Source organism: Microcaecilia unicolor, chromosome 11 (assembly GCF_901765095.1).
Source record: "Microcaecilia unicolor chromosome 11, aMicUni1.1, whole genome shotgun sequence".
Taxonomy (NCBI): Eukaryota; Metazoa; Chordata; class Amphibia; order Gymnophiona; family Siphonopidae; genus Microcaecilia; species Microcaecilia unicolor.
In genome coordinates this window covers 39104991-39132240 of record NC_044041.1, presented here as the reverse complement: position 1 = coordinate 39132240, position 27250 = coordinate 39104991, and the positions used below count along the sequence as shown (strand labels likewise).

The 27250-nt window shown below is 40.2% G+C and overlaps 2 protein-coding genes across 7 annotated transcripts in view; both read right to left on the bottom strand.

Annotated features, from left to right (window-relative positions):
* Positions 1 to 13826, bottom strand: part of CCDC62 (coiled-coil domain containing 62) — a 79728-nt gene extending 65902 nt beyond the window's left edge. For 2 of the 6 annotated variants that reach the window (XM_030218550.1, XM_030218556.1), the window contains exons 1-5: positions 6042 to 6112; positions 5355 to 5517; positions 4777 to 4969; positions 3214 to 3380; positions 2556 to 2657 (exon numbers count right to left, since the gene is read on the bottom strand). In XM_030218550.1, the coding sequence (XP_030074410.1) occupies positions 2556 to 2657; positions 3214 to 3380; positions 4777 to 4969; positions 5355 to 5387 (495 nt within the window). In that variant the 5' untranslated portion in view covers positions 5388 to 5517; positions 6042 to 6112. The other 4 variants (XM_030218554.1, XM_030218552.1, XM_030218551.1 and 1 more) reach the window with 4 other exon arrangements.
* A 280-nt stretch (positions 13827 to 14106) lies between these two features.
* Positions 14107 to 27250, bottom strand: part of DENR (density regulated re-initiation and release factor) — a 29857-nt gene continuing 16713 nt past the window's right edge. The window contains exons 5-7 of the mRNA XM_030219744.1: positions 25054 to 25170; positions 15884 to 16023; positions 14107 to 14403 (exon numbers count right to left, since the gene is read on the bottom strand). Coding sequence (XP_030075604.1) covers positions 14359 to 14403; positions 15884 to 16023; positions 25054 to 25170 — 302 coding nt within the window. The 3' untranslated portion in view covers positions 14107 to 14358. The remainder of the gene's footprint in view (positions 14404 to 15883; positions 16024 to 25053; positions 25171 to 27250) is intronic.

The window sequence follows — 27250 nt, the reverse complement described above, 5'->3', positions numbered from 1 at the left end:
GACAGTGGCCACTGCAGGTAACAAGTAGCTGGCAGAATCCCAAAAAGTAGCAAGATTCCATGCTATCGATCTCAAGAATAAACAGTGGCTTTCCTCATATCTATCCCAATAGTAGATTATGAAATTTTCTTCCAGAAACTTCAAGAATCTGGGTTTAAACAAGGTTTGGACAACTGAAGTACCACATTCTCCAACAATGAGTTCCAGAGCTTAACTATTCATTGAGTGAAAAAAATATTTTCTCCTATTCGTTTTAAAAGTATTACCATGCAACTTCATGGAATGTCCCCTATTTGTACTTTTTGAAAGAGTAAACCATTGATTTACATTTACCTGTCCTACTCCACTCAGGAATTTTATAGATCTCTATCAGGTTATCAATAGAAATCAAACAAAATAAAACATGGAAAAAAAAATAAGATGATACCTTTTTTATTGGACATAACTTAATACATTTCTTGATTAGCTTTCGAAAGTTGCCCTTCTTCGTCAGATCGGAAATAAGCAAATGTGCTAGCTGACAGTGTATATAAGTGAAAACATTCAAGCATTACTATGACAGTCTGACAGGGTGGGAGGATGGGGGTGGGTAGGAGGTATGCATGGGGACATCAAAGCATCACTGATATTCTAACAGGATGGGTGTGGATAGGTGAGGGGTGGGGTGATCAACAGAGACATACAGCTTTATGGTTTATAATGGGCTAGGAACCCCAGATCCTTGTTAAGTCCTTTCTGTTGGGTGTTAAAATATTGAATCATTCTGACTTCAAAGGTCTTACGTTCTTGTATGGTTTTAAAGTTACCTTTCAGTATTCTCACTGTGAAATCACTGGTACAGTGTCCTGGTTCTGTGATTAAGTTATGTCCAATAAAAAAGGTATCATCTTATTTTCTTTTCCATGTTTTATTTTGTTTGATTTCTATTGATAACCTTAAGAGTGGACTAACACGGCTACCACACTCCTCTACTTATAGATCTCTATCATATCGCCCCCCTCAACCAACTCTTCTTCAAGTTGAAAAGCTCTAACCTCTTAAGCCTTTCCTCATATGAGAAGAGTTCCATCCCCTTAATCATTTTGAACTTCTTTGAACTTTTTCTAACTCTGCTATATCTTTTTTTGAGATACAGCGACAATACTCAATGTAAGGTTGTACCATAAGAGCAATACAGAGGTATTATAATATTGTCTTATTTTCCATCCCTTTACTGATAACTCCTAGCATTCTGCATTTCCTTCACAACTGGAACCTCCCCCAGACTGGTAAGGTGACATACTTCACTAATTCAATTGGGTATTCCTCCTGTAAAATGTTATACTAATGAAGCTAAGAAATGCAAAATCTGACTACATACAATATAACTGAATCTTCATGATTTTTATGCTCATTGGTCTCAAACCAGAAGGTAACTGAACAGCAAAAGTCCCATAGGACACACAACGGTACACAAAAAAGTGGGAACGGAGGAAGGCTAGACAAACCTCGAGAACAATGTATGAAAGTTTATTACGTAAAATATATGCAAAAGTAAAATAAAATAAATGCTCCAAATGTAGTGTATGTAAAATACATGTTTAAAAAAAACAGTACTATACACTGAGTAACATTTCCCAATTATTTTTACATTTTTTATGATCCATTTATTTACAATTTTAGATTCATCTTTTATGTACACGAATTATTATATATTATACATATACTTTTATTAAGCATTTATAATTATGCACCTGTACATTCTGACATGTCTCAGGCACACCTTCTCTATGTATGCGTTTGTTATATTTCTAGCGCTTTTTTTATATCCCTTATATATACATTTGATATATATTTTTGATGTTCTTATTCATACCTTATATGTATTTCACACTTTTTATGTAACATCTCTCAAATTTGTTTTACCTTTTTTATGATTCATTTATTTCATATATATTTTTATGTACACGAATATTACTCTAATTGATGTTCATACTTATATTACGATTGATGCTCATGTATATTTGTTTTATCACTGTTTTACTCCTTTACCTTTTTATTGCAGACTCCCGAGGCAGGCACATTACATGCCGAAACACGGTGCCGTGTAGTCTTGAGCACTGATATTACTCTCAGTGTATATTACTGTTTTTTAACACATTTATTTCATTGTGTATTGTTTTACATACACTACATTTGGAGCATTTATTTTATTTTACTTTTGCATATATTTTAAGTAATAAACTTTCATACAATGTTCTTGAGGTTTGTCTAGCCTTCCTCCGTTCCCACTTTCTTGTGTACCATTGGTCTCAAACACCATACCCTCTGTTTAGTTTCAAAGAAGACGTCTACCTGCTTCCTAATATATATCCCAACTTTCCATCTTCCTATGCTTTCCACAATCCCCAAGAATGGGGGCACCTCAATGGGCTTTTTCTCATCTAATAGTTCTACTTACCCACAACCAGTCCTGATGTCTTGGCCACAGAGTATGAAACGTATGGAGCTGTGCCCATACACACAAGTCTTACAAACAAATCTGTTGACGTGTGAGACTATTCTGTGACTATTACCTTTAGATGCAGCATGGTTCGGAGCTCCTGCTCTCTAGCCTGTAATTGCCCCACTTGGGCACAAAGTTCTAATGTAGATGCACTGAGTGCTTGATTTTTCTCCTAGCAAATAAAGAAAAAAAAGAGACACTCTATATTCTTACTACAAAATATCTTATCATATTCCTCCTATTGTCAGATTTAGGAAATGTAGCACTTAGATTCAAACACATTGCTATACTGCAGAATTATCTACATCTACCCTGTTTTCACAAATGTAACGTGCCAAAAAAAAAATCACAATTTACAACTAATTTTACTGAAACACCTGCTATCACAGAACATGAAATGTTAAACTATGGAACATTCGAGTGAAAATATTAACTCACTAATCACCTTACTCATGCTTATCAAACCAAATCTCATTTAAATGGGGGGAATAACTTCTTTATCAGAAAATAATCCATAACAAGAAAAGTGTTCATACACCATTCATCTCATTTTGCAATGATTCACCACTAGTCAGTAAGGATTGCTGTGGTGTTTTAAAATTTTATTTAACAAATTAAAGAAGAAAAGTAGAAATAAGACCCTGAATTGATAATGTATCCACCAGTTCTATTAAGGAAATGTACTAGAAGGGTAAATTTTGGAATAGGTGAATTCTGTCTGACCATACTTCCAGGTCTTGGCACTGAGTAGAGGCCTCCAGTTCTTTCTGGGAAAGCTCATGAAGTAGTTGTTGAGTATTTTCAAGTGTAGCCCGTCCATCTCGCTGCTGAGATTCGAGGGCCTGAATCCTCTTGGTCAGAGTTCCGATTATGTCATTCCTCTTGTGCAGTTCATCTAATAAAGAAAACAAAACCTCCTAGACTTACTCATTTTGTTTCTTGCGTTTTGATTTAACAAAACCTTAAGTTGAACTACATTTACCCTTTAATCACTTACTAAATACTGACAAGCCTCACTCAGAAGACAAAATAAATAATTCCTAGTATTAATTCCGATTTTAATTTCTTCTAGTTAAAGAAATCTCTGATATAATTAGGCTCCTAACAGTTGCGTGATTTTGTGATGGGCCTCCATAAGAGTCTTGATAATGTGTTGCATAGGGAATTACTGTATAAGTTTCCCTTTGGTTACATGTTTTTCCTCAAAGAGGTTGTCAAGCACAGTTGGTGTCACAGGCTCTTCACCCTAAATGTGGGACCGAAGCAGCTACACTAGCACATACATTTTGGCACTGTACTTTAGTCATCCACTTTTGGAACCATCTGTTATCCGCCACAGAAACCCTCTGCAACTGTACGGTGCGTTATGATCCTTTGATACTCTTTGGTCATTATATTTGCAGTGACACCATACCACCAGGATTTAAAAGATTTTTTCCCAAGGCTGGTCTGTTTGGCCAAAAAGCAATTTTGTTAAGCTGGTTGCTCTCAACTTGGCCAACATCGCAACACTGGCATACACTGATGATCACACAAATGCAGGAGTGAAGGAGTGGCCTAGTGGTTAGGGTGGTGGACTCTGGTCCTGGGGAACTGAGGAACTGAGTTTGATTCCCACTTCAGGCACAGCTCCTTGTGACTCTGGGCAAGTCACTTAACCTTCCATTGCCCCAGGTACAAATAAGTACCTGTATATGTAAGCCGCATTGAGGCTGCCATGAGTGGGAAAGCGCGGGGTACAAATGTAACTAAAATAAAAATAAATAAATGTTGACAGACAGGGAGTTCATAACTTTGATGATCCAATATCCAAGTCACTTAACCCTCCATTGCCCCACATAAGCCGCATTGAGCCTGCCATGAGTGGGAAAGCGCGGGGTACAAATGTAACAAAACAATAGGAAAGGAGTTTCAGGAGACATGGGATACAAGGTATGACTGCTGGGGGGGGGGGGGGGGGGGGGAGGTTGGATGAAGGCTGGCATTGTAATTGTCAGATTTCATATTATTGTTCCTATATGATGTTGTTTCTACAATTATTGCTGAATGATATTTTGTTTGATTGGAACATAATAATAAAAAAAAAATAAGCTCCTTTCTACCTTTGAGAAAAAGAAGTGGTCAGGAAGCACAGAGCCATACTATTTTGCTTTTTTGTTAGTTTAGCAATGTATTTTAAAGCCAAGGCTAATTTCTTCACTTCTGTAATTCTGTTGCTGCCGAATTATATTTAAAAAAAAAAATTTTTACACAACTATCAATAAGGTTGGTTTATTTAGTATCATACTCACTTTCCAATCTGCTACTCCGTTCCTCTAAACTAAGTACTCTCTGCCTATCCTCATTCCATGCTACCAGCTGCCTTTGATGCACTGCAACCATATCATTCAGCTCCTTATCACGATCCTTTAGTTCTGCAATTAAGAGCTGTAGCTCCTTCCTCTGTCTCTGAATAGTAGAATTCTCAAAGTCTGTTGCAAGATTCTGTAAAACAAAATGGTTTCAAGTTACAACTGAAAATGTTTTTTATGCAAAGAAGTTAGATAAGATGAAGATGAGGATGTGGCTGGATTGTCCAGGATTTTTAAGACATTTTCTTGGATGAAACCTTTACAGTATTTTATTATAAACACTTGTATTGGTATTTAGCTTGATCAATTCCTATTGCAAAATATATAAAGAAGCAAAAAAAAAACTGTACAGCTATAATTTCTTTATTACACCCTTTCATAAAGCAGAATATATTTAAAAATGTTTATGTGACTGATAGTATTTAAGTAACATAAAATCATCTTGGAACACATAAGTGAAGTACAAGAGCTGGAATGTACAAGAAGGTGTTAATCTACAGTTTTGTTTTTACTCCAACCTTAGGTGTAGAGGATAGTGGTAATGAGTTCATAGGTATTTCAGGTCTGGCTCTTTATGCAGACACAAACAGGAATCCTTTGGTTCCAGAGTTCAACGAAAGATCCCATATAATTCACCAATCAAAAACTGAGCTGTCCATAAAGTATCCATAATTATTACCACTGTGAAAAACAAGAACAGATTACAATCCGAAAACACGTTCATAAAATAACCGTGCGGTTTGATGTGTACATTGGTAATAAATAGAAATAAATCAAAACATACAAGTGAAAACAAAAGGATACTTTTTTTTAATTGGACTAACAATACATTTTTTATTAGCTTTCGAAGGTGACCCATGTTCTTCAGATCTTTTCCAGTGTGCACACTGGAAACACTGCTACAGTCACAGTTGTGACTTTCAGATTCAAGAGATGGAGCTCGTCCAAAATATTGCGAGCATTTAGTAACGTATTAGAGGCCTATAATCTTTACCAAAGATACCAAGCCACACGCATTTTGACTACCCCTCATTTGGCTCATGCCTAAGCAGCCCTCTGACCCGCGATCCCCCCACCCCCTAACCTCAGAATGGCATCTTTCCCACCGCAGTCCGGCGTCGTCCCCTCATTCTCAAGACCCTCACCCCCACTTCCCAACCTTAACTTCGAAATTGTTTTTACTATCGGCAGAAATTTAAACAGACCCGAAACTTTCCCGCTTCCACATCCTGCCCCACCGGAAACAGGAAGTTCCGTGGCAGGGCCATGAGGGCGGGGAAGGATTCAGTGCCGCGCCCCATGTAATCTGTATAAAATGCTGCTGCTGCTCTCTGTACAGCTTGTTCCTAGATAAGTTTGACAGTCTGGAAAGAGTGGGGGGGGGGGGGGGGTGATGGTGAGGGAGATCCGGGGGAAAGCTGTTCAAAAGATGTGCTGGATGGAGCCTTGGTGGGGGGCTTGATAATGGACGCTGAACTGGGGATTTGTTTGTTTATCCTATTTATATCCTGCTTTATCTTATAATTATGGGGGGGAGTTATAATTAAAAAAAAAAAAAAAACATATTCCACCAAAACAAAACATAAAAGCCAAAATAACTCTTTCTACACAACAGTTATACCAAGTGGAAATTGAAATACATGATCTTACTCCCCAAAGTTACAATTTAACATTTAAAATTAAAATATACAAAAAAATACAAAATCATACAATCTTCTGTATATAGCATTCAGTATAGGGAGTTGCACGGGGACAGAAATTTCATCCGACCATCCTAGTTAGAATCTAACCTGTCCCGGCCCCCTGTACTAAAATAACATAGTTGGGAATTAAATATATCGGAGATGCACATTTCCCAAACCTGACATGGTCCAGTTGATAAATAAAATAAAATATTTTTTCTACCCTTGTAGTCTGAACATTTTATTTTTCCATTCGAGTTTGTCCATGTCTTCTGATTTTCTTCGTTTTTCCCTGCCTTTCCAGTGTCTTCTATTTGGTATTTCTTCTTTCTCCATGTCTGCTATCCATCTTCCCTGTATCTCTATCTGTCCTGTCTAGCACCTCTCTTCTGTGTCCCTGTGCCTGTCTAATCCCCATGGGTCCAGCCCCTCTGCCTCCAGCCCCCCTTCACCTCCCCAGGGTCCAGCCCCTCATGCTCCCTCCTCAGCTTTCACACAGACTCTCTCTTGACCCCCCTCCCCAGCCTTCACCCAGTTTCTCTGATGCCCCCTCCCCAGCTTTCATCCAGTTTCTCTCATACCCTCCTCCCCAGCTATTACCCAGTTTCTCTCATGCCCCCCTCCCCCAGTCTCTCTGCGAGCTCGAGCTTTTTTTTTTTGTGTTGCTGTCAAGCTGTATGGCAGTTTGGAGGGGGGGGGGGGGTTGGATCCGTTTGCTGAGGTCACTTGTGCTAGGGAGCCTAGAAGACCAACTCTGAAGAAGTCACGAACACAGGCAGCAAGACCAATAGAATGTTGGAGGTGAGAATGATTACAGATGATAGGTGTTTATGGGGTCTGCATTTGAGTACATGCACATAGTTGCACCTTCATTGAACACAGAAGTTAATTTAAAGAAATCTGTAATTTGTTTTGTAAAAAGAGGTGTTTTTCCCCCTCCTGTGAATACAGCTCCTAATTGTATTAGTTTGTTCTAAGGGTTTGGTTTAGTATAGTCTTTCAAATTCTATGTGCTGTCATATCTGATCTGTTGATTAATATAGCATCAGTCTGTATAGCTTGATCTGATATACTAAAAGAAAAAACTGTTCCTATTATCTCTGATCTACAAGAACATTCGATTTCAGAAGATATTTAGCTCTTTTATATGGAATTCTGTATCAGGCACTTTTATATGGAATTCTGTTCCTATTAACAATTATCTTAGCAGGAAAAAGTTAAAAAAAATGTATCTATTCCCAAAGGAAGCAATATGATCAACCATTACTACATTGTATCCTCTAACTGTATGTAGGACTGTTTTTTTTTTAAGTTTTGACATCCTCAAACTGTTTAGGAAAGTGTTTTCTTCTTATGCCTTTTCTAGCTATTGTAATCTAATTTATGTAAACCGTACTGAACCCCGAAGAGGAGAATTTAGCGGTATATAAGCGTTGATTTGATTTGATTTACTAAAGCTTTTCTCTCTCATCTTGTGACAATAGTTAGGCCTTAAATCTCTCTTGACCACTGAAAAGCCTGGAACAATAGAACTGGCTGGGTGAATACTAGAACATTAATCACCAAATTCTCTAAGAACAGAATCTGCATATGGACAGCAATCAAAAGACGACTGGATATAACAAAAGAAAGCCCATCTACCTGAAACTCCCAGACAATGACCCATCTAATCTCTATAACCTTTGGGTGTGTACTACAGCGCAGTAGATGATCAGCCAGGAGACATGTGGCCAGCTAAATCAACATTTTCATGTCTCCATCTCAAAAACCAGAGAGAACAAGTTTCACCTATCCCCGAGTTTTAATTGGATCAATACACCCCCACCTGACTTCAGCCTATGGCCCAACAAGAATTATAAAAAAAAAAACTGGAACACAGTCTCTGCCCCTTTTTTTTCTCTCTTTCTTTGGACATGCACCTCTGACTTCTCTATGAGGAAAGGTTTGGAGAAAAGACAACTGAGGGGAGATATGATAGAGGTCTATAAAATCATGAGTGCAGTGGAACGGGTGGATGTGAATCACTTTACTCTTTCCAAATATACTAGGACTAGGGGGCACGCAATGAAGCTACAAAGTAGTAAATTTAAAACGAATTGGAGAAATTCTTCACTCAACATGTAATTAAACTTTGGAATTCATTGCCAGAATGTAAAATCAGTTAGCTTAGCAGGGGTTTAAAAAGGGTTTTGCTAGCTTCCCAAAAGTCCATAAGCCATTATTAAAATGGACTTGGGGAAAATCCACTGCTTATTTCTAGGATAAGCAGCATAAAATGTGTTGTACTGTTTTGCCAGGTACTTGTAACCTGGATTGGACACAGTTGGAAACTGGATGCTGGACTTGATGGACCTTTGGTCTGTCCAAGTACAGCAATACTTATGTACTTATCACACTCATCTATATACAAACACACAGCTGGGAGATAAAGATTCCAAAACAAAAAAATGCTTTTTACAGACTTGAGGAATAAATATATATACACACAACAGAACTGGATAATGTTGGAACATTTAGACAATCTGGACAGAACTTCTGCATGAAGGAAGGTATATTCCCTCATTAGATACCTCTCTTTGAAACAGTAATAAAAAAAAAAATCAAGTGGATTTTTATAATATACCCCTGTATTCCAAAAAAACAAAAGAAGCAAGTTCCCACATACCATATTTTTTCTTTTGATGTACGCACAGCAAAAAAAAAAAGATGTTAAATGCTCCCAGGTTTCAACCTAATTGTTTAAAAAAACCCTTTGTACTTATAAATAGAAACTCTGAATGTTGAGCATCTGATTCTTATAACATGATGTCTGTTTTGGTGGTCCTTTACTAGGTGAAAACATCTCTGCATGAAGACACCACCTGCTAGGGAGTCCATATAACCAGCCCCTCCAACTTGCACAATGATTGCAATTTAGAACTAAATACTACTCTAACTGATACTTCTGTGTACATCCATACGTTGCACAAGCCGGCATGTTTGAAAATATAAGTGAGATCAAATAAAAATGCTACAAACAATAAAGAACGACAGAGTGGATGCAACAGCTGATATGTTTGTTTGCTTTGGGTGTACCAAGATGGTAGCTGCACAGGGGAAGATGGCTTCAGCTTTTTTACCTCATGCCATCCCCTGTTTTCTCTCTAACCTCCTTGGGTAATGGCATCTGGGTGCTTGCATGCCATTATAGAAGGTGTGCAGCATTTATGTGCCAACATGTTAGGCACAAACACTTATGCCTGGTCTAAAGCAGGTGGAAATGCATGCACTTACAGGTTGCATTTTAGCATCTAATGTATAGTATTTGGTAAGTTATGTGAGGGCCCCCCCCATACAGTTGCATGCTATTGCTATAGAATAGTAATTTACTGCAGTTTCACATATAAGTGCAAATAAGTGCAAATCTTCACTGAATCTTTTCGGGCCTTACTGGATTTCACACACACACACCCAAGATAAGACTTTCTCCAGGTTGTATACAATGAAAACATTATATACAAATGAATCTCGTGCCTATTCATTGTGGAAATTTTGAAAACCTGACTGGGTTGTGGCCTTTGAGGATTGTAGTTGCTCACCCCTAGACTATATGTTTGCAAGAAAACTGGACAATTTTGGCACGTTTAAAAGATGTTCAGCTTTAATAGTACACAGTCTCCTACCAGGTTACAGATTAAACTTGGCACATGTTCTCACCACAGCGAGGAGACTGTTCCAGGACATACTGGCTCTTTAGACAGAGCCATTCACTTTTCTACATCAGCACTACTGTTTCACAACCCTCTTGATTTAAATTACTCCTGCTATTACAAAGCTCTCAATGTAAAAGCCTTTGTTACCCTGCCAGCACCTTTTAGTAAAGCTTGAAGCTCATCTTCAAACTTTTTTTCCCTGGATAAAAAATATTTGAAAGCTATTTTATTTTGCAGGGGTTTTTTTTTCTCTCCTAATATAACCTAGAATAACCTGGCAGCTATCTCTCTGAACCTGCGTTTTACAGGTTCCGGTCCTGTCATAGACAATTTGGCTGTTCTACCTTTATATTTGAATAAAAATTGGGCCAGTTCTTGGCTGGCCAGAATGTTGTGGGCTTTAGCATAGTGCATCTGAGTTTGGAATCCCCATCCAGAAGGGGCAGTTGGGTCTGGTTGTGCTACATGACAGCTTGCATAAGTCCGTGAAAGGAGGTAAGACCATTATAAGTACTCTGGTGCTCTTAGAGAAGATACTCCTCCAGCACAGCCCACTGCAAGAACAAAGAGAGTAAAGATAGATACATGAAGACTATTACAACAACTTAATGCTCACTATACTGAGTGAAGCTTTCTAGTGGTGCATCTGGAGTATAAATTTGAAAAGATCTGCATGTTTGCTTTTTGAATACTACTGAGGGTCTAGTGTAATGGTTTGGGTACTCCTGGCATAAAGGAGCCCAAGTCTTGCATTTCCTCTCCTACACCCTCCTACTCTTTCACATACCCCCCCCCCCCCCATCCAGCATTGCTCCCTCTCTTCCCCCTGTGGTTCAACAGCTCTCCTTCCCTCCATTCTGCCCCCACATCTTAACATATCTCCCTCCCTCTCATGATCCATCATCCCTCTGTCCCATCCCCCCGCTCACTGATGGTCCAGCATCGCTCCTTCTCAAACCCCACCACCACCACCACCACCACCACCACATCCTGCCTTCAAGCTAGTCTTTATGGGAAGAGGTTACTGACAGCAACAGTGATTCACAAACACTGTAACCAGAGCCATCCCTCTGCAACATCTCCTCCCACTGGAAACAGGAAATTGTCAGGAAGTGTCAAAGAGAAGACTCTGGGATTGGCTGCAGGTAGTATGTGTGAATTGCTGCTGCCACCAGTGACTTGTAGTGCTAAACACAAGTTGGAAAGGTAGGATGGGGACATTGAGAGAGGGGGAGATACTGGACAATGGGAGGGATGTTGGACCACAGGGCCAGAGAGGAAGACAGAGTGAGGAAGAGATGCTAGACCATGAGGGGGAGCAATGAGAGAGGGAGAGATGTACGAGTGTTACCTTCGATGCTGGGGTCCCTAGCTTATCACCTTAGAGCCTCAGCGGCATTTAGAAGCAAAACAACATCCAGATCTTTACAATCTTATATCCTGGATGCACTGCTAGAAAACCTCATTCATTGGCCTTCAAGCTCACTCACTGGGGTGGTGAATCTCACTTTTTGGGTTGGGCCACCCTTGGCATATCTGAATTACTATGTACAGAAAATGGCGTAATTTTTTTTATAAAACTGGTGATTTGGAAAAGGAAATCAGATTAAACATTACTGTGTACTGCTGTCTCAGGCGAGTCTATATAGAGCTACAGCACAGGATCAGAGCAGGCGCTGCAGAACTTCAGTGTCCCTGCTGAAGCTGCTATCATTTTCTTTCTAAAATTTCTATCCTGCACTATCGTCCTCCTCCTCCTCCTCCTACTACTACTGGGAACAGGAACCAGCCCGCAATAACCCCTCACCCTCCAAACTACCTGCCACCAGCAATTCCCATTCTTTGAACAACCAAACTCTTTCCCATCACCAGGCTGCACGGCTCTAAGTTTTGTGATACTCTCAGCCGGCAGTGCAGCATCTTGCAAGATTTCAGTTTCCCACCCCAGCAAGGAAGATAGTTGAGGGATGGGACCCAGCTCTGTCAGAGGTTTGGGAATTATAGTTCCTTAGGCAGATATTACAGGAAGCCACTGCTCCAGCTAAATAGACTATCTGAAAACTGCCCAATCTTCCTGCAGGCAAAAGTATATGCCAAGGGTTGAGTATTTGGGGTTATCAGAGCCTAGTCTTTTGGTTTGACTGCAGATAGTTTTTTTTTTTCACTTTAAATATTTTTATTAATGAAGCAACTTACAACATTCAAGACAGTACAGATAATGCCAAGTTGTCCTAAAATATTGGACATCCATATAACAGAAAAAAACAAAACAACAACCCAGTCACCCATATGGTGAAAATTGAACTATCAACTCCCAATCACTATAAACAAGGGTCTACACCCTCAGCTCTGTCCTACCCCCTTAAATTTGTTCAAGCATATAATTGCCTCATTTCCCCCTCTAGCCCTCCTCTTCCGTTCCTTGCAGATAGTTTTTACTGCTATGACCACTTAGGTTTGGGTAGTCAAAATATTTTTCTTAGCATTCTCAGTAGACCAGTCCAGAACCTATGGCTTGTGTTCATTGACCAGTGGATGTAGACGGGGGGGGGGGGGGGGGGGGGGGGGGGGGGGGGGGGAATAAGCCCACACATTCTGTGCGCTTCATCCCATAAAGGAACCATGCAGCCTTACATACTCAGTATTTTTCCACCTCCTTCAGCTTCTGATTCAATTGGAGAACTGGACATCAGCTGAGCAAAGGGGATACTGCACTTGAGGTTTTAAGTTCCATTATTAAAAACAAAATACATAAAGCAATTGAATTAGACCTGGAATAGGGATGATACTCGGAGTCTGAGTTCTTCACGGACAGTGAAGGGAATGCAGCCACACTCAAACATGACAACAGTAAGACAGCCTTGTGTGCAAATACTTTTCTAGCTCATGGAAGTCAAAAATTTATCTGAGCATGTGTGGGAGTTCCTGCACTGATTCACTCTCCCCCCCTCCCACTCAGTCGTTAACATCCGCAGACATGCTACATCTCTCCTCAGCACTTCACAAAATTCAGCTCAGTTTTCACTGGCTTACCTTTAATTTTATGTTGACCATGTTCAGCTTTTCTTTGTAGCTCCAGGCCTAAAGTTTTACTTTCACTTTTGTTTTTCTTCTGAGCATGTCTGTGCCTTTGCCATCCCTCTGCTCCCATGATGCCTCACTTCCCCCTCCCATTCTTTCTTATTCATTACGTGGCGCATCGGTCATGGGACCAGATGTACGTAGTAGAATCTGGTAGCACCTGGTGATGGTTAGCATTTTGTTTTGTTTTTTTTTTAAATAGACAACCACCGCCAAAATACAAACATTCACAGAATTCCAGAGGGATTGGATAACAGAACTCTCCTGACTGTGATACCATGTTATTACCATGAGCCACTATCACCACACAGTCAAGGCTGAGTTTTAATGGGGACACAATTACCTGTACATAGGGCCGCTGTTAAGAGGGTGAAAGTGTCCTGGCCCTCCATACTATAATGAGCCACAGGCCTGCTTCAAGCTGAAGGAGGCATAAAGCGCTGGCAGACTTTGGAACCCCATTTTATTGTTCTTATTATTAACCTCTAAAAGAGAAAGAGAGGGAGAGAGACTAATGGGCTCACCTCCTGCCTGCTGGAGACTGAGAAAATACTGAGGCTAAGGTCACATGGCCAGGGCTCTTATTGGCTCTCTAGAGTCACAGTTTTTTTTTCTCAGTCTCCACCTGCTGGAAGGTGAGCCCATTAGTCTCTCTCCCTCTCTTTTTTTTGAGTGCACATTTGGAAGAGCACAGCAATATACGATGGCGCTTTGCACCAAACACAAATACAAAAACAAGACTGTTTGAAGAAGCATTAGATGTCAGATGTTATAGATCCACTGGCTGCTGGAACGACACCAAAGAAAACCGTTACTTAATGACCAAAAATCAATATTTTATTAACCCAAATACCTCTCTCATGCAACAGCATGATGAAACTCTCATAATGTAGCTTTAGCAATTAAAAAATATCCGAGCAAGCAACCTTGTACAGCATGGTGATGATGCCACAGATGAGGCTGGTCTATGGCTATACTGTACACTTAAAACTATATTTTCAAAAGCGTTCCTTGCTTTGCAATATCAATTATATCTTTATATCATTAAATACAGGCACGTTGTCAAGTCACTTCTTTACTTCTCCCAAATCTTCAATGCTGTCATCATCCACCTAACAAAAAACACAAAGCATTTTTAATTGCTACAGTTTATTTTGCTTCATTCATACATTTTTTTTTTCATTTTGTGCAGCTTATTAATGGTTTCCATCATTACTTTTGGATATTAACCTGAAGCCCTAGAGCAGCTACTCAAAGGTGTCCTTGTCCTGCACCAATCAGGACTAATTCAAAATGACTCTTACCCACCCTGTGCCTGGGGGGGGGGGGAGTATTTGACAGGGGATTCCAGCCTGAAACATCCTCCAGCAAGTCAAGCACAAATGATACCTCCTGTAGTGGAGAAAGCAAACGACCCTTCTGCAACTCATCCAGAGCCAGATGCACTAAAGTTGTCGGTAATTCCCGTTCCCTACCGATTCCATAGCGAATCGGTAGGAAACGGGAATGCAGCAACGATAGGGAATGCAAATGAGCTACCTGTTGTAGCTCGCTTGCATTCGCTATTTTCCTCGGTTGCCAGTCGGAGAATCGGGACGTCCCTTTCGATTATGCACCTCTTCCTGGTCTCTTCAGCCAATCAAAGCGCGTTTAGCTGGCTGGTGTCAGCTAAACGCGCTCTGATTGGCTGAAGAGACCAGGAAGAGGTGCATAATCGAAAGGGACATCCTGATTCTCCGGCAACCGAGGAAAATAGAAAAATTTTGCTGAGGAGGGGTAAGTGGCGCGGTGAAGACAAAATAGAAGGGGGAAAAAAACGCCTCAGTCACGAGCCCCAGCAGAGTGAAAAACAGTGGAAAAAAAAAAAAAAAGACGTCCCTCACAAGCGCAGGGAGAGTACATCCATAAAGGACGCCCCTCACATGCGCATGCTGTTTTTTTTTTTTTTCTTTTTTACCTTATTTGGGGACCCTTTTCCTTTCCGATTCCCTCACAGGAGCCATAACGAGAGGTGCAGACCTCCCGTTAGGGTTCCTATGGTAAGGGAATCGGAAAAACGGTAGTGCAGCTCATTATAATAGCTTTTGAATAATTTGCATTCCGTTTTCGTTACCTGCTACCGTGACAGGGAAAATGCCCTTAGTGCATGCCCCCGGTAAACTACTTGCGTTTTAAACTGGCGGGAACCAGTTTAAAACGCAAGTTGTGGGCTCGTTAGGTTTGGTGCATCTGGCCCCTATAATAACACAACAGTTTTTGCTGTTACAATGGTATATGTAACCACCCCCTACCTAATCACACAATAGTTTTTGCTGTTGTAATGTTAACCTAGAGCTTAATTCCTGGTGGAACCTGGAAATGCAGTTCCCCTACTTGTTTTCAGATTCCAGAGCAGCAGGGTGTTCTGCTCTAGCTCCTCCTTTCCAGGCAGCCTGCAGAGGAGGGGTTGGTGCGACCCTGGAACACAGCAGAGAATACTCTCACCCTACTCCCTAATCCTGCCCCCGCCCCCAGCTCCACAGTTCTATTTCCTTTTTTTCTGCCAATTAAGCCTGCCCTACCCCCTCCACGTAGGACCTCTCTCACAATTACCTCAGGCCACTTCTCTTGAATCACATCAATGATGTCATCTGTAAAATCTCCCTGAATGATGATCTCATCTTCTCCCGTTACTGAAGCCCCACAGGAGAACTTCTGAGCAAATAACCTTTGTGCTTCTTTGAGATCTATTTCTATTCAAAGAAACCAGCAAGTGTTAGTTCATTCCAAAACATCACATCCTAAATATGCCTCATCTTTTACATAATCATACATGTAAAGAGCAGCCCAGTGGTTGGAGCACCAGGCTGACAACCAGGGACGCTCAAATCCGCTACTGCTTCTTGTGATCTTGTGCAAGTCACTTAACTCTCGATTGCCTCAGGTATCAACTTAGGGACAGATATTCAGCCGGCAGACATGTACATTTTGTTTTTAAACTGCCAGTTTTATGCCTGGATATTCAGTGTCTGGCCATGTTGAGGCCCTGGCATTGGATATCTGAGTTTATGCAATCTATTATTGTAGGATGATATGCTGAATTTTCAGAGTTATTGATTTTGCTGGATAAAAGTGTTGTGCCATGCAACTTGATCAGTGTCAGAAAACAGATCTGACCTCCATCATCCTCCTTCAGACCACTGAAAGCCTGGAAAATCAGAACTGGCTGGGTGGATTCTGGAAAGTTAATCACCACATTCTTCAAGAACAGAATCTGCATATTGACAGCAATCAAAAAGACTAGATAAAACAAAAGAAAGCCCATCTATCTGAAACTCCCAGACAATGACCCATCTAATCTTCTCAATAACCTTTGGGTGTGTACTACAGCGCAGTAGGTCAGCCAGGAAACATGTGGCCAGCTAAATCAACAATTTAATATCTCTATATCAAAAACCAGACAGAACCAGTTTCACCTATCCCCGAGTTTTGATTGGATCAATACACCCCACCTGACTTCAGCCTATGGCCCAACAAGAATTATTAAAAAAAAACTGGAACACTCTACTACTACTACTATTTAGCATTTCTATAGCGCTACAAGGCATACGCAGCGCTGCACAAACATAGAAGAAAGACAGTCCCTGCTCAAAGAGCTTACAATCTCTGCCCCTTTTTTCTCTCTTTCTTTGGACATGCACCTCTCTGGATTTTCACTGAATCTTTCCGGGCCTTAGTCACTGGACTTCACACACACACACACACACACCCAAGATAAGACTTTCTCCAGGTTCCATTCCCAACAAATCTGCAAAAAGACTTCTTTTCCAGCAAGGATCCACCATCCAGCTACAGAGACAAAACCTCCTTCACTACTCCAACCAGCAGCAGAAACAATACATCTGAGCCTCAATCAAAGTGAATATTGTTGGAATGTAATTGTATTTTACATGCATTGCCTGTCACCTATTATTTCTCTGTGGTTACTCTGTGACCTCTGATGTGAATTACTTAGAGAGGTCACACAGCTATGTAACTTCCTGTGGGGGGCAGATGCAGCAGATGCAGCACATGGAGCACATGGAGCTCATGATCTCTCCTAACCTGAGAGGATCTATGGTGGTGTGAGCATCCATTACCATCTAAGCACATGGAAGGAGCTGATAATACAAATGTATAATAATATGTATATATAAGCCTGTCTGATTATAATCTAACTACAAACTGTGAGTAAACAGATGTTTTGTTACTTCAACTTTAAAGTGACTCAGCAGTGAATTATTCTGGGGTGAATGAGAGAGAGATGAAGAAAGAAATTAACATTTCTAAAGCTGAAGCTGTGTGTACTAAAATCTGCTAATTATTTACTACAAATAATCCAACAAAAGGGTTATGGGCCCAGGGCTCAGGAATTGAAAAAGAAGAGAAATATTACCAGGCAGTAAAAAAGCCACATTTTTCTCTTAAGTTTTAAAGGAAAGATTCAGTCTGTCTCTCTCTCCCCCCACACAGCAGACAGAAGGCTAAGAAAATGGCTGAGGGAAGAAATTCACCATTGTTCTATTCTCTCAAGGTGCCTAAATTAACTGAGTTTAATTATCAGCAGTGGGAACTAAGATTCATATGTCTCCTTCGAGCAAAAGGATTATATATATGCTTAGATCAAGACAGAACAGCTGAAAATATGGCTGAATGGGACAATGCAAACTATTATGTGAAGTGCATGCTTTGGAAGCTCTCTCAGAGAAACAAGCCATATTAGTGGAGGGAAAAGATACACCAAAGGACATTTTATATAAACTGAGAACTATGTATGCAACTACATATGCAAAGCAGCAACCAATTTGGCTGGCAGAGTTGAATGAAACCAAATTAAGGGATAAAAGTAAATGTAATGATCACATTATGCATCTTATGTCTTCATTTCAAAAGCTAGAACTTTCTGGAATTCCCATGTGTGATGCATTGAAAAGAGCATTTCTTTTTACCTCACTATCAAAGAAGTTTGATGTTTTTAGGTCTGTAAATGAGGCCATTGAAGGGCAATCTTTTGAACAGACAACATCAAAACTAAGGCAGGAATGCATAATAAATGATTCTGAGGAGATGTGTTCTCAAAGCAAGTCAGAGAGAAATGAAACAAATTTCTTGGCAAAGAACAGAGGAAGGCGGAGCTATGGGAAAACTCCACCCAAGGGCAAGCTGATTTGCTACTCATGTGGAAAGGAGGGACATGTATCTAAATGGTGTAAGGAAACACAAAACACTCCCTCTAGCTCACCTAAGCCAATAGAACTAAAGAATTTTCAAACCAGGAAATGTATGAAGGACAAAGATAAACACAAGGGCTTTCTAATGGCAGAAAAATCTTTGACTATGGTAAATAATAATTCAAATGAAAGTACTTGGATTTTGGATTCAGGGAGCACATGCCATTTAACCAATTGTAAGGATTTCTTTCAGGAAATGTGTCCAGAGGAAGGTATTCTTAAAACTGCAAACGCAGGGACTGCTCAGATCCAAGCAAAAGGAATTGGATTCTTAAAATGCAAAGTGTCTAATGAAGTTAAAGAAATTCCTGTAAGTGATGTCTTGTATATTCCCCAAGCAGTTTGCAATATGCTTAGTGTATCTACATTAGATAAGAAGGGATTTGCGATTCATTTTGAAAACAGTAAGTGCACAATCTCTAAAAATGATGAAGTGTATGCTGAAGCTTTTATGCATAATGATGTTTATAAGCTGAACATTTCAGGTGAAGCCTCACATATGGCGCAAGTAAGGAAGAATGATGGTAAATGTAGTCCGGAAATCTGGCACCGCCGCCTGGGACATCGTGATTTTAAGGTGATCCAGGATCTTTACAGTAAGCAACTGGCCACCGGCATTCAGATAAGTGCAGATGCTGGTAAAATGGAGAAATGCATAGACTGTGTTACTCAAAAAGGTGTGAGACCCTCATTTCCTGCATACACAGGAAATAGGAGTAATAAAGTACTGGACTTAATACACAGTGACTTATGTGGACCGTTTAATATCCCATCATTGGGAAATAACAGATTTGTGCTAATATTCTTGGATGATTTTTCTAGATATTGTGTGGCCTATTTGCTGAAAGAGAAAAGTCAAGTCACAGACATGCTGAAGAAATACGTAGCCATGGTGAGCAATAAATTTGAAAGAAAACCAAAGGTTCTTCAGACCGACAATGGTGGTGAGTTCACTTCACAAAGCATGCGCACATTTCTAGAACAAGAAGGCATTCAGCATATCACAACAGTAGCTTATACACCAGAGCAAAATTCTGTTGCAGAGAGAAAATTTAGGTCACTTGTGGAAATGACCAGATGTATGCTGTCAGATAGCAATCTCCCTAAAAGACTATGGGGGGAAGCCATTCTCACAGCAGTGTACCTACAAAACAGAATGCCAACTAAAGGCGCTGAGCGCACACCACATGAGACATGGCATGGTAGGAAGCCAAACCTGTCACACATAAGAACATTTGGAAGTACAGCATATGCTCATATACCAAAGCAAAGAAGGCATAAGCTGGATTCCACAACAGAAAGGGGCATTTTAGTTGGCTATGCTCCAGGACACAAAGGATATAGAATTTTGAATCTGAAAACTGGCATTGTTGGCATAAGACATGTTACATATTTTGATGAAAACAAAAGGGTTGATAAAGGCTGGATTATCCCAGATGAGCCTTATCATCCAGAATATGAAACTAGAACCATAATAGACATGCCAGTGTATATAAATGCCATACCAAGGCAGATGTCTGAAAGCAACTCACCTGTATCTAACGAGGAACAGGCAGAGGAAGCAGACACAGAAAGGATCATTGAAGAAGACAGTACAGTTGGAGAAGGGGAATCAATTGGAGAAGAACTCTCAGATTTAGAGGATGCGGAAAGGTCAGACCAACCTGTTGTCAGACGCTCATCCAGGGAAACAAAGGTGTTCCACCCCCAAGACTGTCTTACCTAACAAAGTCAGCAGAAGCTCAAGAGCCCTTAACATGGGATGAGATTGAGAAAATGCCAGCAGAAGAAGCTGCTGAATGGCATAAAGCTGCACAAGAAGAAATTGATGCATTGGATAAAAATAATACTTGGATTCTTACAAAATTACCTCCTGGCAAGAAAGCTATAGGATGCAAATGGGTATTCAAGTTAAAAAGGAATGCACAAGGAAAAGTGGAAAGGTATAAAGCCAGATTAGTGGCAAAGGGATATCTTCAAAAATATGGAGAAGATTTTGATGAAGTGTTTGCACCTGTAGTGAAACACACGACAATCAGAACACTTCTGAGCATTGCAGTCTCAAAAGGCATGCAAGTCAACCACATTGATGTGAAAACAGCATTTCTTCACGGAGATATAACTGAAGACTTGTACATGGAACAGCCAACAGGTTTCATAAATACAAAACAAAGACAGCTAGTGTGTAAATTAAACAAAGGTCTTTATGGATTAAAGCAAAGTGAAAAATGTTGGAATGACAAATTGCATGAAATATTGACAAATTTAGGATTTAAGCAAGGTGAAGCAGATAAATGCTTGTACACTAGGTGCAGAAATGGACAATATGCATACATTTTAGCTTTTGTTGATGATCTGCTCATTGCAAGCAAAAGTGAGCAAGAGTACAAGGACATTGTAAAGTGTTTAAACCTCAATGTTGAGATAAAAGAACTTGGTAATGTGTCATACTATCTTGGTATAGAAATTGAGAAACAAAATGATGGTTCTTATCTTCTAAGCCAGAAGCAGAAAATAAATGAGCTTATTGAAAGTTTAGGTATGCAAGATGCCCAAGTTGTAAGCACTCCCATGATCACTGATTTTCTGAAGGATGAAACAGTAAGAGAACCTTTACCAGATAACATCCAATATAGATCAGCCATAGGTAAGCTTTTATATCTAGCTACCACATACAGGGCTGATATAGCAAATGCAGTAGGAATTTTGAGCAGAAGGGTCAGCTCACCTACCAAATCAGATTGGACTGCAGTTAAAAGGATGGTAAGGTATTTAAAGGGTACCATTGATTGTAAATTAAAGATTTCAGCCAATAGTAATCCAAAACTAATATGTTACTGTGATTCAGATTGGGCAGGGGATCATTCTGATTATAAATCCACAAGTGGATATGTGTTTATGTATGGAAATGTACAAATTTCATGGGCCAGTCATAAACAAAGTATTGTGAGTTTGTCTTCTACAGAAGCTGAATATGTGGCCGTATCGGAAGCGTGCAGAGAACTGATGTGGATTGAAAAACTTTTGCTGGATTTTGGTATAGCTGAACAGAGACCAATCCAGATAATGGAAGATAATCAGAGCTGCATCCGACTGTCACAGAATGACAAGGTTCAGTCACGCACCAAGCACATCGCAACGAAATACCACAACGTGCGAGAGTTGGCAAAAGAAGGGGTCATCAGTCTACACTATTGTCACACCAGTGAGATGACAGCTGACATCATGACCAAACCGTTACCCAGAGAACATTTTGTGAATCTGCGTATAAAGCTTGGACTTTGTATGAATAAATAATTGCATGACAGTTATGCATGAGAAGGGGTTTGTTGGAATGTAATTGTATTTTACATGCATTGCCTGTCACCTATTATTTCTCTGTGGTTACTCTGTGACCTCTGATGTGAATTACTTAGAGAGGTCACACAGCTATGTAACTTCCTGTGGGGGGCAGATGCAGCAGATGCAGCACATGGAGCACATGGAGCTCATGATCTCTCCTAACCTGAGAGGATCTATGGTGGTGTGAGCATCCATTACCATCTAAGCACATGGAAGGAGCTGATAATACAAATGTATAATAATATGTATATATAAGCCTGTCTGATTATAATCTAACTACAAACTGTGAGTAAACAGATGTTTTGTTACTTCAACTTTAAAGTGACTCAGCAGTGAATTATTCTGGGGTGAATGAGAGAGAGATGAAGAAAGAAATTAACATTTCTAAAGCTGAAGCTGTGTGTACTAAAATCTGCTAATTATTTACTACAAATAATCCAACAAATATTAATCCAGCATAATTAATAATTCTGCCTTGATAACAATATTTATCTTGTGGCACATTTCCCTTGTGTAAAATCCCTAAACTGCCTTCTAAAATTATTGAATTACCTGTATTGTAAATAAAGTTTATTTGTATCTGAGAATAAGAATCTAGTTCTTATGTTCTGAGCACATTTCCTTAAACATTATACAGGGCAGGTTAATGCAATTCCCTAAAACACACACAAATCTATATATCTATATCTATCTATATCTCCTTAACACATTATACTATCTCTTATATAGTTAAGTGTGATATGCTAACCCATCCCCAGACCGCCCACAAACGTTTAGGAGTCTGTGATGATATTCAGCAACATGAACTGGTTAAAAGCCACTGAGTATCAGCAGTTAGCTCTAAACCAAGCGATTTAGCCCGTCAGGCGCTGTTTCTGGCTAGTTACATCACTTTGAATATTGACCCCTTAGATTTTAAGTCTTCCAGGGGACAGGGAAGTACCTATCTCACCTTGAGCTACCACTGAAAAAAGTCAGAGCTACATTCTAAATAAAAAATACAAATACAAAATGGCATTAATGAGACCTCACTATGTCTCAGATACAATGAGGCATATTTTCAAAGCACTTTGGGAGGCTAAGATCCATAGGTTTCTATGGAACTTTGGGAGGCTAAGTGCTTTGAAAATGAGCCCCATTATGGACCAAAAGCCTGATTAGAGACTGATCAAATTTCTGCTTTGGTTTTAGCACCAAAACCAACTGAAATTCATATTTGGTCTTATTTTGGTTTTGGCTGAAAATGCTAGTGTGTTTTTGACTGAAACAGTGCTGTGTCCCATAGCTCCCTCCTTCGAATGGAAGCAGTCCTTACTCCCCCCCCTCCCCAAACAGAAGTAACCCCTTCCCAGGCCTACCTTATAAATCACTAGTGGTCAGGGCAGGAATGATTCCTAGTTGCTCCTATCTATGCCGACTCCAGTCCCATAATGGCTGCCGTGACCTCTACTGGTAGTCTCATGAAACTGCTATTGGAGGTCACATCAGCAATTTGACAGCAGAGCTGGCATGAGCAGGACTGACTGGGGATCACTCTTGCCCCGATTATGCCACTAGACCACCAGCGATTGTAAGGTAGACTTGGGGGGGGCTACGAGTGGGGGTGGAGTCCAGAAAGGAGGCTTTTCCTGTTTGGTGGGGGAAAGGTTTAGTGCCGATTAGGGGCCGTGGCGGCCGGTTTCAGTTATAGTTTTCTGGCTGAAACCCAGGAATGAATTTCAGTCACAGATTCAATTTTGGCCAAAATCATAAAAAGCAGTTTTGGTCTCTTCTAAGGCTGATGTCAAAGTGCTTTCAGGCACCTCAAAACAATTTGTGGTATATAATACTCAGGGCCGTAAACTGCATTTAAGTTATACCCCTGGACAATTTCATGAAAGCACGTAGCCCTATTATATTATCAAGATGTTGGTATGAGCACAGCTTAATTGGCAATTTCAAATATATTAAATGGAACTGCCAAACACCCAACAAAAGAAGGACTCCCTGACTCACTTCCATCCTCAGGCACATTACAATTGAATGCATTCTGTCAATCTGACAGTCTCAGAATTCCAGTTTCAGCAAACTCAGAGGTCACAAAACTATGCTTTAATGCAGGAATCCATACTGTTCACTTCTAATTCTCAAATTCTAAAAGAAACTTAACAAGTATTTTTAAGTGGGATTAGAATTAGTAAATAATATTTAAGTGTGAAAATATCAGTACATCACGGACATAAATGCACGTTTCCTGGCTTGCTCACAACACCGAATAGTTTAGGTGCTGTTTACTGTCTTTCTAGCAATTCATACTGGATCCTAACCTCTAAGTGGCAGGGTATGGTACAAGTCTCACAAAGACCACAGTGTAGCAGGGATTCTCAGCCTAGGCCTATCTGCCATGAATAAGCAGGAGACAGAAAACTCTCATGGTGGATATACTGAAAATCCAATTGGCTGAGCATGCCCTGAGGACTGAACTGAGAACCACTGGTAGGGAGTGGAATGGAATGCATATGCCTGCTGTCCATGCTCCAAGCTGGAAACAGCAGCAGATCACGTGTGAAGTTAGGATCAAGGACCAATCCTTCTGTCCTCTCACACAGCCTTTAGTAGATGAAAACATAGCCACGTCACGTCAGGCAATCTCTCTGAGATCTTTGTTTCCTTCAATAAAAGAACTGATCCTTGATCCTAATCTTGCGTGATCTGCAGAAGAGCAGGAACAGCAGCAGATCTCCACCACGCCTCTTTGCTCATGCTCCAAGCTGTGCATTTAACATAGAAACATACAAAATGACAAAGACCATATGGCCTAACCAGTTGCCCATCCATACCATCTACTATCCCTTCCTCTCCTTTAGCGATCCTTTGTGCCTGTCCCAAGTAAGGCGGCTGAAAGTCAGACCAACCAAGAAAAAGTAGAAAGGAAAAGTGAAACAACTATACACAAAATGAAGGTAAAAATAGTTCACTGGCTATCAAACTCAAACCCGCTAGGCAAGCATATACTACCCTCCCCATGTGAAAATATAGTCAGGCCCTGTATAGTATATTCAAACCATATGTGAGATTTGAAACAATACCCAGAGCACAGCACTGCTACAATGCAGTTATCGAGACCATTACTGCAGTTATAAAAATCAAAAAGGTGTGATTTGTAGTATTTAAAATAAATCCATGACTTACCAAAAGTTCCTAATCCACAAACTCTTGTGACATATTTCTTTTTGGCTCTAGGAATTTTGGCTATTGTTACCTTCTGAGGCACCGTCTTCTTTTTCTGTTTTATTTGACCTCGTCCACCTTTAAAAGAACAATTAAGAAACAGCTTGAATGTGTGTAAATATTTTCAATCTTATCAAAAACACTGTTTCTAGCACCTGTTCTAGCCGTGCTGCTATACATTTGATTAGGACCAATATTTACTATTTAACAAGTCTGTTCTGGAGTTCACCTCAAGAATGGGACCTGGACTGCTAATCACTGCCATGTGGGAGACCAAGTTCCACATCCAGGGTCTTTTTATTCCTGGCTGGCTGAGAGCAAGGCAGGAACAGCACTCACAACCTGAGTGAAGGGAGAGTGATCTAAGCACTACCATGAAGCGGGGCAACAAGCAGCTGGGTTTAAAGTTAGTGGTAATGGTGATGCTGCAGTGCAGGTGCTCTCTCTACATTTTCCTCCTACTCCCCACTAAAAATTCTCCTGATGGATTAGTACAAAGCCAAGTGTTACATCACAGCAGAAAGGTGTGACAAAAAAGCCATTCACAACAGCTGCATTATACATTCTAGGTTTTTGGTTCATAACTGTGGAAATCTGTATAAATTCTAATCAGCCAAACAAGAGGTTTGTTTAAAAGGCAGAGGAGTCAAGACCCTACATAGCTATACCAGTAATGTTTAAGATTAGGTGCTCAGTTAGTCTACATGGCCATTCTTCAAGTGTTTTGGTGACACCTGCTGGCACAGGATATGCATTTCAACTTAAGTTTTAAAACAGGATCTAGCTGGGTTTTTTTTAAGGGGGGTGGGGGAGAGGAAAGAGTCCAAAAAAACCCACAACCACTTTTAAGATGTTGGAATGCCAGATCAACAAAATGTGTGTACAAGGAATAAGGTAATGTCTCCCCCTCCCCCCCCCCCCCCCACCAACAGTTCTAGCTTGCTGTTTGCACATCTCTCTCCCACAACCCTTGCTCACTCTCTGCTCATGTCTCTTAGCACTCTCTGTTCACTTTCCTTCCTGTTCTATGTGGAATTAAAGGATGCTTTTTAAGAAGGCATCCAAGACAGGCTGGCATACAGTCTTTAGCAATGCACATCCTGCCTGTATTGGCACTAGTGAACATCTGTCACCCTACTGTATCTGAGCTGCCAGAAAAGGGGGTAGTGTATACTGATAATGCACAGCAGGACCAAGACAAGTCTAGGGATTCCTTAAGCAGTGCTCCCTGGTTTTGAGCAGAAAAGGGGGCAAGAGAAAGGAGATTTCATTCCTAAACCGGAGCCATAATCTGCGTTGTATCTGAGTAGGGCTTCTGTATTTGGGAGTAAAAAATCTTTTTTTTTTTTTTTAAGATATCCTTTGTTGATCTGCATGACAGATACAAGCGTATGTTGGCTCCAAGAATCAGACTGTATATGTAAATGTATCTCATGCATATTTATTAATGTGAGTCTGCCAAAAAATAAAGATTGCTGCAAGGCACCCTGATTTGCATTCTTCAAATTATGAAAATTAAATGCTAACCCTTGAGTAATGGACTCATTTAAATATACACAGAAGACAAGCATTCCAAAAAGAGTTGTTCAAAGATTTAGCTCCCTTCTTTTCAAAGCTCATTCATCTCTTTGGCTGGTTTCAAACATATGACTGTCAGATTTGTAGTTGGCTTTTTTATTTAAAAGACCTTGAAAGAAAGCGAAATTGCTTACCTCTAATGGGGGTTCTTTGATGGATAACGGGATAATACAAACACACTTGGTAGAGTCCTCCTGAGCCTGGGATGTGGAACAGCCTTCTCTAGCTTGATGACATTTTTTAGACCAATGCAGAGCTCCCTGTCCTCCCCGCCTTCATGATGTCAGCGCTGTAACCCCTTAGTCCATTGCAGTGAAATAAAAGGAAAAATGTCTTTCCATACAGCTTGTACCTACTGCAATATGCCTGGTGATGCCTGGTAAGTTTTCTTTTGCTCCTGTGGTATAAGTGGGTATTGCTTAATGCCTTAAAGTTCTTCTCTTTTCTCTCTCTTTTTTTTTTTTTGAGGGGATGAAGGATGGGAAGGTCTGTCTGCATTATCCTGTTATCCATGGAGAACTTCTATTACAGGTAAGGAATTTCACTTTCTCTGTGGACAGACAGGATAATGCAGCCACAC